General features: G+C 44.4%; 1 protein-coding gene across 1 annotated transcript in view; it reads right to left on the reverse strand.

Moving 5' to 3' along the window:
- LOC146970067 (transcription termination factor 1-like) overlaps positions 1–16,455 on the reverse strand; it is a 41,431-nt gene that overhangs the window by 10,177 nt on the left and 14,799 nt on the right. The window contains exons 6-8 of the mRNA XM_085804584.1: positions 4,366–4,561; positions 2,157–2,249; positions 1,978–2,043 (exon numbers count right to left, since the gene is read on the reverse strand). Coding sequence (XP_085660710.1) covers positions 1,978–2,043; positions 2,157–2,249; positions 4,366–4,561 — 355 coding nt within the window. The remainder of the gene's footprint in view (positions 1–1,977; positions 2,044–2,156; positions 2,250–4,365; positions 4,562–16,455) is intronic.

Below are 16,455 nucleotides of genomic sequence, written 5' to 3' on the forward strand. Positions count from 1 at the left end.
AAAAAATATTAAACTTCCCAGTGGCGTGGCAGGGTTTCCCGCAGTGCTTTCCGGCCGCCTTAACAACAAAGAGCTGCCGCCTAAACAAACGCCGTAAAAAAAAAAAAAAGTAGCGATATTCGCCGCGCCCCCCCCCCCCGTCGGACGATCGATCCTGTCACACACATACACACACCACAGAGCACGTGGTGAAAGCGAAAGAGTTGACACCGGGGAGACCACTGATGTATTGCTCCTTCATGTGACAACGAGTTTTACAGTGTTAAAACGTAGAAAAAATTGTTTGTTTTCATTAATTACGGCTAAAAAGGAGCCGTACGGCTGCCGCGGCTAGCGCAGCTAACAACAGAGACTCCTCTGCTAACCTCCGGCTCCAGCGTCTGTGTGATCGTCTCTTACAGCATGTTTACATCCAGAGGAAAACTAAAAGAGTAAGGAAAGTTGATCGTTCACCGGATCAACCGACTACAACCTGACGTTACTCCCCCCCCTGCCCATATGCATAGAAGCAAATGGGAGAAAGAATTTGGCGAACCGATCACAGATGATCTATGGGACAGAGCCCTTGAGAAGATCAACACCCGTTCACACAGTGCAAGACACTGTCTTATTCAATTTAAAATTATACACAGGCTCTACTTCTCAAAGGAAAAATTACATAATCCAGAAGTATCACCTATGTGTGATAAATGCAAAGCTTCCATTGCAACCCATCTACATAGTTATGTACTATGCCCCAAAATTTACTCTTTCTGGGCTGGTGTTTTTGATATAATGTCCAAGGTTATGAGGTTTGTGATAAAGCCAGAACCCTTACTTATCATTCTCGGGGTGTCTGAAACCTTTAAAAAAAATTAAGCAAAGCACAACAACGCTTTATTTCATATGGTCTTATAATAGCGAAAAAAAATATTATTTTATTATGGAAGAGTGAAAATACACCAACATCTAAGATGTGGTTAGAGGAATTAACTAATACACTCCATCTGGAAAGAATAAGATATGTCCTGAAAGACAGACTCCAACAATTTGACGCAACTTGGCCACCTCTTATACAGTACCTTGCTAATACGAACCCATCTTAATATTCGGTCTTCTATGCTAGCAGGGTTCTCGTGATATTTTCCATGCGGGTCTTCTCCAGGGGGTGGGGGGTGGTTTTTTGTCAACCTGTCATGTTCTGTTTCTGTTGTCTTTGTTTACGTGTTCTGTAATTATTATGTTTGTATGTTTGTATTATAAATGCCCAATAAAAATACATGGGGGAAAAAAAAGCATTTAAATGCCAAAATACATCAAAACGTTATTTTTAAATAGTTTGTGTCCTTTCTAATGTTTTTATGTCGTAGCTACTAGGGCTGGGACGATATGCTTTTCACCCGATTCGATTCTTCTACGATTTTTTGGATGGCGATTCGATTTAAATTGCGATTCTACGATATTGCCGATTCTCTCGAACACAAATACTGTAGGAGCCTAGAAATTAACATACTCCATTATAAAGTCAACTTGAACCTTTTTCAAAACCTGGACTCTCTGTATGTAAAAAAAAAAGGCGAACAAATGCACAGTGCACAATATTTAAAAAATTAAAAAAAATAAAAATAAAAAATTCCCAAAAATAATAATAATTCAAAAAACATAATAATAAAAATTAAAATAAAACGATTTTTTGAAAAAAAAAAATCGATTTAAAAATCGTCAAAAAAGATATTGCGATAATTATGTGAATCGATTTTTTCTCCCGACCCTAGTAGCTACATGAAGAACTGTGAATGTGAAGTTTGTCCCGGTCCAACGTGTTTTGGGTTTTTCTGGCATGGTGCGTCTCCAACGCTTTAAAGTCGGAACTCTGAGTTTTCAACTGGGAACGATCCGAGTACCGACTGGGAAAGATCCGACTTGTCTGGAACGCAGCGTTACATTACGATAAAAACTTACTTCCACCTGACAGCTCCCTTTGACCTTTGACCTTACCCAACACTCTCTGCAACCTTGTCCCAGTCGATGTCTGCAGCGTCGTCCACACACATGTTGTACAACCTGAAACACACACACACACACACACACACACACACACACACACACACTGAGGTTAGTTCAGGTTAGTTCAGGTGAGGTGAGGTGAGGTTAGGCGAAGGTGTTCAACATCTTACGTGTTGATGAGGAGGATTTTAACTTGGAGTCCTTTGCTTCTTCGGCTTTTTGTTCTGCCGCCTGAAAACAGCTTCCGCTCCAGGATGCCGAACCTGAAACACAGAGACAGAGCACAGATGAACACATGAACACCTGAACACCTGTTAGGGGTTTCACCGAAGAGCTGACTATTCGAATCTCAAAACCACTAATTGAGCGTCAGAGTCGAGTATTCGTCTTTTTCTGGTTTTTCTTTTTACAAAAGCTTGGTCAGGGTTTCCCCCAGTGTATTATAAGCCTGGCGGCCCGCCAGGTCTTCCTTGACCCCCCGTCAGGCTAAGCATCGTTTATTAATTTTTTTAATCAGTTTTTATACTCAATAAACACGTGATCAGGTGTCTTTTTCATCACCTGACAACGTTACAACTTCGTCGCACATAACGAGACGCGTCACGGACACATAGCACGGGCATCATGCTCATCAGACAATAGACAGCATCAGACCGCTGTTTCACCAGCTTCAACATCTCTGTATTGCTGCTGCTGCTGCTACTACAGCAGCGGCGGCGGTGGCAGCGGCAGCAGTAGCAGCAATACAGAGATGTTCAGATACGAGCTGACTTTTTTTTCACTGACTGATACAGCGGTGGGAGAAAAAAAACAGCAGCGAAAGCTGTATGTGGTTCACAATCGCCCAAAAACTTTTGACAACCAGTGAGAACAGCCCTTACTGCTGCTCTGTACATTGTCCAGTCGTGTCGTTGAACAGATGTTTTATCCTCCTGCGCGAGTCACGTCACTGAAAACTCTGAATGATCTTTGTGACTTCTTCTCTCTATTATCTCAGAACAGTTTATCCAGAAATTTGCTGATATTTCCTTTGAAATCGATACCAAATATTGTCAGGAGCATGTCTGGGAGTGAAAGCGAATCGGGGGGCGGTGCGTGGCGCAGTGGTTAAAGCGGCCGCCCCATGTAGAGGCTACAGTCCCAGGGTTTCCGCTACATGTAATTGATCGTGGTGCACCGCCACGGCAAAATAAAAGCCGCCACAACTTCAGAATGATGATTTTTTTTTTTTTTTAAATGTTAAAACAATGTAAAGCTCTCGACTGGGTTTAGGTGCTTTTCTTTTCAATCACAGCTGAGTTCTTCATAGTTCCTCCTCAGTAAAAACGAAACCTATCACCCAGCGCATCCAGCATTAATTAACGACTCTGTGGGGCCGCGACTCTCTCTCACACACACACACACACACACACACACACACTAATACAGTGTGTTCTAAGGAGAAATAAAGCCTTGTGCCTATGACTGAGTCACATGTGCTGATATTCAGTACAACATCAAGTGTGATATTGCTTAAGTAAAGTCGACAGATATACTTACAAAAGTAAACGATAATTTCACGAATTTGTATTTTGCTGAATCAAGACTTCATAAAACTGTAATAAGAAGTGGTTTGGTTTATTCAACCTTTTACAGAGAAAGGGATAAAATGTATAAAATCAGGCTGTGAACGATATATCAACAGTTCCCTCTGTAAAAACCTTCACAATACACACACACACACACACACACACACACACACAGGTAATGACGGTAATAAACATATGCGCTAAATCGCGCTAATTAATTGCTATCCGCCGCCCCCCCCCCATCAGACCATCCGACGTATTTGTCAATCGCGGTGTTTTATTTTGAAAATTGACCGGATTCTCTCGTGCTTCTTTGTGTGACTACTGCCAAGATGCGATCGCTGCAGGGCGCGTGCTGGCCGCGGAGGATTTGGACCCCCCCCCGCCCCGGTCGCCCTCGCCGCCACTCTTTAAAAAAATCCTGGAGGAAACACTGAGTCCTCAACGCAGACGTCCCCGGTTCGAGTCCCGCATCGGGCAGACCTTTCCTGCATATCATTCCCCCTCTCTCTGCCTCCCCCTTTCCTGTCTAAAAAATATACTTAAAAAAATAAAATAAAAAAACAAGCTAATCGGAATTGCTGTGCAGCTTGACGTCACAAAGCACCGAACTCAGGTGACTCCACCTTCCCGGTACTTCCTTATCCCCCCCCCACCCCCCATTAAACCGCGGACCGGAGAATATTGGAACGGTACCGCTTCTCATCAGCGCAGCGGTCCTCATCACGGAATGAGAGACATCTGAAGGAGGAAGTCTCCTATCCCGCCGTAAAACCACGTCAATATTCTCCTGAAAACCTACAGCACTCACCACTTGTCGCGACACTGGATCCAGGACCTGGTCTGGACCAGCTGGCTGATCTGGGTCCAGGGCAGGCGGTTCCAGAGCTGGTCTGGGCTCAGACCAGGACCGGCTGGACTCTGCTGGGCCCGGTCCTCCAGGTGGATCCTCAGCGCCTGCTGCAGCCGCGACTCTTCGTCTGGACTCCACGACCCTCGAGCTTTAGCTGCACACAGAGAAGACAGAGAGATCAGCTGGTTCCTGGTCTGGATCTGCTGAGCAGGATCGGTCCTGAACTGGGTCCTGCTTTAAAGGGATACGGCAACATTTTTTTTCTCCATGTCTTGCCTCACTCCCGAGTCCATGACCAGCAGATAGACACCATCCTTTCCACTGTGCGTGCAGTAACAAGGGAGATAGAGCCATATCGCCGTAATTAGCTTAGCTCAAACACTGGAAGTGTATAAGTAGTGTTAGCCTGCCTCCACCTAAAGTCGCTAATTAGCTTAGCTCAAACACTGGAAGTGTATAGGTAGTGTTGAAAAAGTAATTGTGTTTTCACCAGAAGCTGCAATGTGCCCAAACAACCGCCAGGTGGCATCTGTGAGCAGCAGATCGCCTCTATAAGACAGCAGCACGGAGCAGTGAACACGAATGGGGAATGCAATATAGGCCTAATAATAATACAGTATAGTTTTTCAATGAGCAGCTTCAAATGCAGCTGCAGCGCTATTAAACTAGAGCAACAGCAACTCTCATATTTAAATTGTTTTATATTGATTTCATATATTTCACTGATTGCAATTAGGCTATAGAATGGTAGTGTGTGTTTTATTGAAAGCGAGGCTAGGTGAAAATCGCTACAGTGTGGTTTATATGCAGCGGTCTGTAGGGCCAGCTTAATAGACACATCAGCGACACATTAGCACCTTCATTTATCTCTGATCAATAGGTGTGCTTGTGGATACTTCACTCAAGTAGGCTACAGCCCTGCCCCCCACAGAACTTCACACAGCTGTTCAGTCAGCTTAGAAAAACCGGTTCTTACAGTAGGCTAGCTACCTCTCCTCACACTTTTCTTAAGCCGGAGGACAAAACTGTAGGCTTCATTGTTTCGTTTTATTTCGTTAAGTGAAAATCATCTCTGAATTATGGCACTAAAAATAAAATAGGCCTATCTTTAAAAAAAAAAGATCCTATGATATTTAGCCTAATTGCATTATTTTTATTCAAATGTGACTGAGACCTTTATCTACCTAAACAGAGGGTAACATGAATAAATATCCTGTTTTGTATTTTTCTGGAAACTGTTACATTATGTAACGTGACCGCGGCACTCTCTCCCCCCTCTCTCCCTCCCGAATTGGGCACATTATGATAAATATAACTGTAGATGAAAACAATAATTGAAGAAAAAAATAAGCTATTGTCGGCCCGAGGTATAAATGCCCAGAAATCGAATGTTTCATTTGTGTAAGTTGTAACCTTCAGAAACCATCACACATGAGCCGTGTTTCCACTGCAGGAGTTCCTGGTAAAGGGAGGGGGTAGGAACTTCTACAGGAACCGTCCTCTCACTCGGCCCTCTCAGTGGCCGTGTTTCCACTGCAGAGTCGGACCCCGGTCACCCCGCGGCGACGTCATGAGTTTCGATCGCCGCTTAATCGCCGTACGTGCGACAGTTTCAACCATGACGTCACCCAGGCAGGTCACAAGCACATGCACAAAAATCATAACAACAACGAAGAAGGATGGAAGGAGCTGAGGCGGTAGGCGCGTTTCTGGTTTGTGTGTTTGTGCACATGGCGGATGATCGTAATCCTGCTTGAGTTTTTTTATTTTTTATTTTTTAACTTTTCACGGCGTTGTTTTGCGGCGTGATGGATCCCCAGTGTGTCGAGGTGCGCTGATATTTTCATTTCGCCGCGATGACTCAAACCCCCTCTGAATCTCCTCGGTGCTGTAGACTGCAATCATGTCTGCACCTCACCGTCGGTCCATTTGTGTACATCTTCCTGCTGTTTACAGCGGTGTCTGCTAGGCTAATGCTCCCCTTCTGCTCCCCTTTTTAAAAAGGCCGGTTGTTTTGGTGCTTTCTGGTAGCGTCAGAGCCTGCTCTAGCTTTAGCCAATCAGTGCCGGGTTAACCTCGAGCCCCACCCAGGAGCTTTTCAGGGCCGAACGGAGTACCTACCCTGGAGTAGGTACTCCGTTGGCCCCCGTAAAAGTTCCTGTAAATGGCCCTGTGGGGGAGGTTCCTGCAGTGGAAACACGCACCAACGGGGCTGGCCCTGTAAAATTACCCCAAAGTTCCTGCAGTGGAAACACGGCTATTGAAAAGTCACGGACTGAGAGACCTAGTTTTAATGTAAACAAAGTAATTTACGTAAGAAAAACACAAACGTCTGTGTGAGACCATCTGGGTGGTTCTAGTGTTAACATTAGCCTAATGAAGAATGAAGAAAACACGTTACAAATGAACTATGACCGAATTGACAGCAGAAACAGTGTGCACTTATCTCAAGGAAATTTAAATCGAATGCAACTGTAACTTGTAACCAAGTCCAGTTGCATTCGGTTTAAATTTCCTTGAGATAACTATGACCGGGAGTCCGGGACAAACGAGAATATTCACAGGCTTAGTGCATGTGCACATGCCGGCCGGAGTCAACTCGCAACAATGTAGCTTTCCCTCGATTAAAGTAGTTCTGTCATCTCCCACTTTGTACCGGATAAGAGACAGCACCCGACAGATATGCTAAATGTTTGGATGCAACAAAGTCACTGTTAACAAAATCAGCATCTAATCTGTCCCTTCAAGAGCAGCTGCTGACAGATGTGCATTATTGCTCCGCTCGTGAGTCCAGCAGCATCGGGTCCAGGCTGCTGACACGGACGTAGCGGTCGTGGGCTATGAGTGGATTGTTACATTCACCAGAACTTGCAGAACTCAAACTACTCAAACTTGGAGCAGCCACCCAGCCAGGCTATTCAGGGGACCCCCAAAAGGCTGAGAACCACTGATCCTGTTGAACGTAGGCTACTGTAACCACTGTGAAACAATAAAAAAAAAAAACATTGATCTGTGACCGGCGTAGCGGTCCCTCTCTCAATCCACTCTCTAGCTCTCTCGACCACAGCTGCAAATGAAGTAGCCTATGGCCTATGAACAGCGCCACTCTCCATTGCAGCTACGTTGTGGTCAAACGTGGAATTATCCCAAAATCTTTTGAGCTGCATCTCAGTACGATGCTTCCACCTAGTGGCTACAGTGTGACCTACAATTTCACGCAACGGGTGAATCACGCGTTACGTGAGGGAAACGTCCAAATGAAACTAGTACCCACTGTACACTTCCAGCGTTTGAGCTAAGCTAATTAGCGACTTTAGGTGGAGGCAAGCTAACACTACCTATACACTTCCAGCGTTTGAGCTAAGCTAATTAGCGACTTTAGGTAGGAGGCAGGCTAACACTACCTATGAATCTCGCGTGAAACCGTCCAAATGAAACTAGTATCCACTGTATAGGTAGTGTTAGCCTGCCTCCACTTAAAGTCGCTAATTAGCTTAGCTTAAACGCTGGAAGTGTATAGGTAGTGTTAGCTTGCCTCCACCTAATAAAGTCATCAGAGAAACTCTTCAGCAACTCTAAACGGAAACCGGCGGGCCGATCTTGGTCTCAGAGCTGACAAAACTCTGACGAGATCGGTCAAAACGGAGGGTTCAAGCAAAGACGGTTTATTTTGGTTCAAGCTAGCTACATCGAGGGTAGGTTGGCTTCCTATTTCTATCGTCATGGTTTTCTGTATGTTAAAGGACAACGGGTGTTTTATTTTGTGAAAGAAACCGGAAGTGCGTTGGTCACAACGGCTAGCTTGAGTAGCGCCAAATTTGTCCCAACAAAATTGTAAACAACTGGTATTTAGACAAACACACTGCTGATCTAAATGGCTATTTTCTCGCCTAAAATTTTTGAAATATTGATAAAGTGATATATTTACAGAGTTTAGAGCTAAAATAAAATCAGCTTCTGACTGCTGATTTCAGCTCAGGTAGGAAGCAGGCTAACACTACAGGTAGTGTAGTGTAGGCCCTACTAATTAGCTTAGCTCAAACGCTGGAAGTGTATAGGTCTATACACTTCCAGCGTTTGAGCTAAGCTAATTAGTAGGGCCCGACCGATATGGATTTTTTGGGGCCGATGCCGATGCCGATTATTAGGGGGGAAAAAATCCGATAACCGATTAATCGGCCGATTATTATTTTTTTAATAAAGTTTTACAATTTTATTAATTTAAGTAATATATCTACATATATAATTTATAAATTAGGGCTGCCAAATTTTCATTGGTCAATTGGTTGCAGGAAAAAACAACAACATTTGGAGTACTGTCTTGTCAAAATTAAGTCAAAATCAATGACTGAACTGTGAAAGGCTATAGGGCTTTTATTTTGAAGGGCCAGATACAGGAAGTCATGACACGTGACACTTTTTTGTTTTTGTTGTTGTTTTTACATGGCACGGCGGTCTCTCTCTCTCTCTCTCTCTCTCGCTCTCTCTTTTTTTTTTTGAAAAGCGACTTTTTCCAGTGTTGTTCCAGACGTTTCTGGTTTGTTGAACTCGACGTGGAAGCACGTATCACCGCTGTTTTCAATGTTTAGCGGGTGCTGCCGCGAGCCCCGGTCCCACAGCCCTCAGTGTGGCTGTATTCGAAACCGCATACTATACTACTAGTACGTACTAATTTGGCCAAAATGTAGTATGTAGTATGCAGTATGCGAACAAAAGCAAAATCTGCAGTATGTGAAAAGTTCCCGGATGTCGTACTGATTCGGAAAATATCTCCAGTATGCATCTGACCAGTCTACATTGCGTACTGTATCCCACAATGCAATGCTCCCCTGACGTCCTAACGTAACCAGAGCGTAACCAAAGACGGTAGTGTAGCCGTGTACCGTAACTATAGTTTAATAAAATAAAACTTAATGCAGACTGATCGGTTCATTGTAAAATATTTATTTTTTGTAAATGTGGTGATTTCTGTACGTAATGTTAGGCTCCAGAGCCCCGAGGCAGCGCTGCTTACACACAAGAAGCTTCACTTTACATTCAAACAAACTAATGCTACTGCCACAATTGAGATTTCATCAATGAGACCGACATTTACCTCCTTAAAATAATTTAACCAGCCGGTGGTAAACCTTTAAAAACCTACGGGTAAGTTAATTAGCGACCGTTTTCTCCTCCGGAATGACGTCGTAGTGCTGGCCGGCCGAGCACGTCAGGAGCCGGGCTGCTGCCTCTGTGATGTCCCGGTCGCTGCGGAGCTTCACTTCTCCGAAAAACATCGGAGCAAACTTTTAAACAGCCGTCATTTGGATCAACTGGCCGTATATTTGGGGTCTTAACAGTTACTTTCTCGCATGAAAAAATATTAAAACTTAATCAAGTTACATAATTACAGCGCTAGAGCGAGAAATAAAACAGCTTTTAGCCTGTTTACAGCTACTGCTACCGGTTGCCGTGAAATGCATTCTGGGAAACTCGTATACTGCATACTGCGATGATAACGGCGTCGGTCTGCTCAAGTAGCATACTGAATCCCACATTGAGTATGCAGTATACAGTACATATAACGCAGTATGTAGTAGGCAGTACGGTAGTATGCGGTTTCGAAAACAGCCAGAGTCACGGGGGCGCATGACGTCTGTCCGACTACCCATTTCTCCGACCACCCATTTCTCCGACTCCGACCATACATTTCTTTATTTTTGCGTCATCAGTCCGACCTCCCACTTCTCCGACTTAAGTAGCCCTAACCCTTAACCTTACCCTAAACCTAACCTCAACACTGTAGAATGGGTAGTCGGAGAAATGAGCCGTCGGACTTGTGGGCAGTCGGACTGACGTATGCTCCCCGAGTCACGGAGCAGAGACATGATTGTCCCGCTGCAGTCAGAGACCCGCACCGCCGCCGCCCCCGCCCCCCAGTCTACACGGCCTGAGCTCAGTCACTCACCCTCCTCATCCACTGTGATAAACGGGCGTAGCTACTGCCGGTAATAACTGTAAAACCCGACCGGCTTGTTGAATCTCGGACCCAACACGGCCGGAGTAACGAGCATTAATTAATTAATTCACAACCTGACCGCGGTGTAAAAGAAAAGAAAAGAAAAAAAAAGTAAAAAGAAAACCAGCAGCAACACTGGTTTTGAGACAGTTAACAGTTAATCAAGTTGTTAAGCTGTGTGATGTGTGTGAGTGACTGACTATGGCGGAGCGTGTCCTGCTGCAGATCAGTCACTCTGCTGTGCTGTGAGGTGGATAGTGGATGCAGTTGGATGCGCCCTCTACAGGATAAATAACCTAATGTCGGGGGATCTTTTCAAATGGGGGAACATTTTCAAAGTAAAACCAAGTCTTATTCCCTGCATTTTATTTCTGAAAATATCGGCGACAATCGGCGAGTTTTGGCCGATTACCGATTATTCTCAAACGGGCTATAATCGGCCGATTTAATCGGCTCGCCGATAAATCGGTCGGGCCCTACTAATTAGCTACATTAGGTAGGAGGCAGGCTAACACTGATACACTTCCAGCGTTTGAGCTAAGCTAATTAGAGACTTTAGGTAGGAGGCAGGCTAACACTTCCTATACACTTCCAGTGTTTGAGCTAAGCTAATTAGAGACTTTAGGTAGGAGGCAACACTACACTTCCAGTGTTTGAGCTGAGCTAATTAGCGACTTAAGGTGGAGGCAGGCTAACACTACCTATACACTTCCAGTGTTTGAGCTAATCCAATTAGCGACTTTAGGTGGAGGCAGGCTAACACTACCTATACACTTCCAGTGTTTGAGCTAAGCTAATTAGCGACTTTAGGTAGGAGGCAGGCTAACACTACCTATGGGAATGGCTAGTGGCTACGTCATTACATTCTAAAACATCACTTCCGTGTCCAATCGCAGGATATTCAGTATAGAAACAATAGGCAGAGCCGGGTCAAAAACACCGCGGGAGCTTTCATTTATGAATAAATAAACACATATTCATGTATATGAATTCAATGCACAATATAGCATATATATATAGGGGAGAGCCGGGTCGATTGATACACTTTTCATTTAAACGTCTTTTTCAAAGATGACGTTATGTACACAAACATTTTTATCATGTGATCAACAACTCACATGTGTATTCTCTTAGTTACAAGTGTAATTTAACACATATGTTGGATGATCGCGCTGTTTTATAACTTTGAACATGAGTTGACATTTGTCTCAAACGCCCCACCTATGCGGGTCGTTTGAGACACAGAGGAGGGACGGTTGAAACAGCATGTTTTAAACAGAAACTACTGTCATTACTCTCGTTTTTATGCAGCATATCAGACAACATACTAGTGTACTCGTTATTGCCAAAATGTCACATCATTTCTCACAATATAAATAGGTCAAATAAATATTTTTGTCCCGTGCGTAATTGTCAAGATCCGCATTTCGATTAAACTCGCCTTTCTTCTTTTGTACGAGTTGTTGGACGACTGCATTTTCATTTTATTTACTTATTTCCCTGTCCTAAGTCATGTTTATGGATACACAGTTGAACATATTGTCATTTTACCCTCGGCATTTTCCCCTCACTTTGCTGAATATCTGTTGATTCATGTCATAAACACGTTTTGTTCATTAAAAATATGTGGTGTTTATTAAAAATATGTTGTTCATTCAAATCGGTTGTTGTTCATTGCAGAACAATAGAGTATTAATACGGTGATTTATACACAGATATTGATCGCGCAGTGTGAACAATCACTACGCACGGAGGCGTGAGGGACATTGAAACAGCTGTATCAATCGTCCCTGCAGCGACTACTGACACTTCAACCTGTTTTGCCTCTAAACTTCAAAACTATGACATTGCATAGTTTAGGACCTGTTTATGTACGAATTCATCTGTTGTTAGGTCATATTATTATTGCATGAAACACACAATACAACTTTTGATCACAAAAAAACTACCGCACGTAACATTTTACTTTCCGTAGTAAAAAACAGGTTCGCGCTAATAACTTTTGAATGGCGTGACGTCATTTCACAAGCTTTCCCAGGATTGGTCGGTGTTGAGTGCTGAACATAGTGACAAAATCTGATGGCTCAAGCTGGTGTGGTTTTCGAGGAAATCGCTGTGTATCAATCGTCCCGTGTATCAATCGACCCGGCTCTCCCCTACAGTATATATATATTTTTTTTTTACCGTAAAAAAGAAAAGAGAGAGAGAGAGAGAAGATGAACGTAACGTGGGACGAAAGTAACAAAGCGATTTTCTCAGAGCACTTTGTCAGCATGTACATCATGTATAACCTAACAGAAAAAAATCTTGAGGCTATATCTTACTTTGACCGAGTTACATTAAAGAACCAGCTGTTTTCAGTGACTGAAAGTGAATTCACTCAGTGATTTATTTCGATCATCTGTGTTTACCGTTTCAGGTGTCATAGATGGTTAGACAGATTAATTAGTCCTCTAACACATCCTAAAGTTCGACTTCGTTTTTCAGTATAGAAGCAGCTCAGGTTTAAGTGTCGGGAGTCACTGTGGGGACGAAGGAAACAGCTGTAAAGTTAACCTCGTCCCTGTCCCTCTCTTTTATACAGTCTATGGTCCCTCTGCACATTAATGAGCCTGTCTGTCACCGTGCCGTACCGCGGTCACCACGATTTGTTAACGTTACAGGATTAATTAAAACACACAACGTAAACAATGCGACCGTATACATGTGTAAATACTACCGGAGGAGGCCAGTGAACCAGTGGATCGCGGTGGTCCAGTCACGGAGGTTAACGTTAGTTAGCTAGTAGCTAGCGCTAAACGTTTGCTCATATAGAGGGATTATCTGTTTACCAACAAATCAGGATGCGTGCGCAACCTGACTGCAGAAAGAACCGGTTGTCATGGTTACCTCTATGGATCTAGTGTAATCAAAGCGGTGTTAGCTAGCGATGTTGTCAGCCTACTACAACAGTTTATCACCTACTGATGTAGTGTGTGTTTTATACATAGACGGTTTTATAGTTTTATAACGGCAGGAAAAAAAAACAAAACGTCAGGACGGAGGATCGAGTTTGTACCACGGCCACGGCAACTCAGCCACGGGACAAAGCCACGGATTCTCACAGCACGGCGTCGGTCGGTCAGCGGTAAAAACAACACTGTCACTGTGCATCCCTAACGTTACAGTTATTTAACAGACAATAATGTTCAGGAAAATACTCGCGATTACAAAACTCAGTGTCTGTGAGGACTGAGCTGCTGCCTGGTCAGAGAGGGAAGAGACGGACCTGTCTAACGTCTGGAACAACTGCATAACGTAACTGTAACGTTACGTGCATGGCTGAGTATGTACCGGTAATCTAAAACAATATAGTTTAACGTTAATTAATCTCAGCTTGCTTTCCATTAGTATGTGACCTCGTCTTCAGTCACTGTCGTAGTAAACATTTCACAACTCATTCGCTGCAGTTCTCCAGCTGTGCCTGTGAGCATTTAGCTTTATCACCATTCAAACCAACGTATCTAACACGTTATATTGCTCGAAATTAATCGCCAATGTACTATTTTCTCTCTCGTTTGCCTTGAAAGGGGTGCGAGTTGACGCTATTATGTAAATTTTGCGCGTTTTGTTATTTTTATCAAAACAATTAGTGCAACTTCCAGCACAAAAAGACATGATCACGGCTCTTGCTGCTCTCTTTCTGCAGGCGACATGCGCAGTAGAACCTCTGTGACGTAGGCTGGTAATCCCTCTATAACGTCTCTATGTAACTTATAAATGATTGTGTGTGTGTGTGTGTGTTTTGGGGGGACAGCAATGAAGAACATGCATTGCTGTACGTTAGCAGCAGTCATGGAAGTGACTCGTGACGTCACACTAGCCATTCCCATACACTTCCAGCGTTTGAGCTAAGCTAATTAGCGACTTTAGGTGGAGGCAGGCTAACACTACCTATACACTTCCAGCGTTTGAGCTAAGCTAATTGATTCTTTTTTTTTTAATGACCACACAGCCAGGCTGGTGGAATTTGCTTCCAGTACAGCTTATTGGTACAGGTTCCAAACATATAAGACAAACATACAATTACAACTTATAGTGCCATGCTTGTTCCACAGTGTACAGAGTTCAAGATATTTATTGCAGTGGGGATGAAGCTGTTTCTGAAGCGGGTTGTTTTGGAGGCCACTGTCCTGTAGCGCCTCCCAGAGGGGAGCAGCTGGAAGGCAGAGTGTGCAGGATGAGTGTGATCTTGGACAATTTTCCGGGCTCTGCGCAGTGTCCGTTTGAGGTGAAGTGATTCAAGTGATGGTAAGGGGGAGCCAGTGATTCTGGATGCTCTGTTGATGATGCGCTGTAGTTTCTTCTTTGAAAGTGTATCAAGACTGCTGTACCAGACTGTAATGGATGAGGTGAGGATACTTTCAATGATGGCTGTGTAAAAACGGAGCAGGAGATGGGACCTGACTCTGAACTTTTTGAGCTGTCGGAGATGGAAGAGTCTTTGTTGAGCTTTTTTGTAGATGTGTTCTGTGTTGATTTTCCATTTTAAGTTATTGGTGATGTGGGTTCCGAGCAGTTTGAATGACTCGGTAATGGAGATGGGTTCACCTTTAATGAGCACAGGGGTTTTGAGAGATGGCTGGCGTCTTACTGTGCGTTCACACCAAAAGCTTCCAAAGCGTCAAAAACGCTCGAGGGTGGGCGTCAGACAAGACAGCTCCCAAAACGGCAAATATTTTCAGCCGCTTTGGCCGCTTGTCACGTGACTGACGTCAAAGTTCGATCGCGCTGGTCATTGGGAGCCAAAATACAAAAAAATGAAAAAAAAAAGGCAGCCGACGGACATCTCTATTCTGACAGGCTGCCGCCGGTTGCCGCTGAACCGCGTCATAGCTAATTACCCTAAAGTTAACCATGGTTCGACTTCTCATCTGGTGACGCTTTGGACGCTTTGGAAGCTTTGGACGCTTTGGAAGCGCGGCGACGCCTGTTGACGCTTTTGTTTTTGATGTATTGAGTAGGAGGTTGTTGTCTGTGCACCAGGTCACTACTTGGTTGATCTGTGCACGGTATTCTATTTCTTGGTTGTTGGTGATGAATCCTACAATAGTAGAATCGTCCGCATACTTGTACAGATTGACAGAACTATGGTGTGATGTGAGCTGGTTTGTGTAGATGGAGAATAGCCAGGGCGAAAGCACACAGCCCTGGGGTGCACCCGTGCTGAGGGTCAGAGGGGAGGATGTGTTGTTGTTGATTTTGACCTTCTGTTGCCTGTTCCAGAGAAAGCTGTAAATCCAGTGACAAATGCATGGGTCAATGTTCATATCTGTTAATTTAGTGAACAGTTTGGCCGGGTTTATTGTGTTGAATGCAGAACTGAAGTCCATGAACAGGATGCGGGCATATGTGTTTGCAGACTCTAGGTGGTTCAGTGTGTCATGAATTACTAATACCCCTTTCCCACTGGCCAAAAAACCCGTTTAAACCCGCTAACAATCAGCTTTTGGTGGCAGTGGGAAAGGTGCACCGAGCCGCGTCGACGCGGTCAAACGACTCGGCAAGCGACGCGGGTTAAAATCGCCTTTAATCGGCTCGGCTCCGAACGGCTTGCAGTGGGAACGCCAGACCCGCGTCAACCCGCTAATTTACGTGATGACACTGAACGTTACGTGACGCTACGTCATCGCGCCGGTCGCGTCTCATATCACGTACCAAAACAAAGCTCTGCTCCGCTCTGCTCTCATCCGAGACTGGGATCAAAAGATCAGAGAACACTGACCAAAAACGATAAAGAAAAAGAAAAGAAAAGAAGCGACAGTCTGTTTAACTGACGTGTTGTGCCGCGGACGTCCGTCATCTGGCCGCAGCAGACTCTCTGTCCTCCGCGGTCCTGGTGCTCCAGGTCAGCCAGAGAGTCTGCCTCGGCGGACGGACACTCCGCGGCGGGCGGCTGTGGCATGACTGTGTGTGTCTCTTGCACCGCGGATGAGAGCGGGGCGACTGGTTTATGCTCTGTCTGATCCCTCAGCGGGGGGCAGACTCGGCTCATTTTGGTCAATGGGAAA

The sequence above is a fragment of the Trachurus japonicus genome, chromosome 17, assembly GCF_045865225.1.
Source record: "Trachurus japonicus isolate A0001 chromosome 17, Traja_1.0".
NCBI lineage: Eukaryota > Metazoa > Chordata > Actinopteri > Carangiformes > Carangidae > Trachurus > Trachurus japonicus.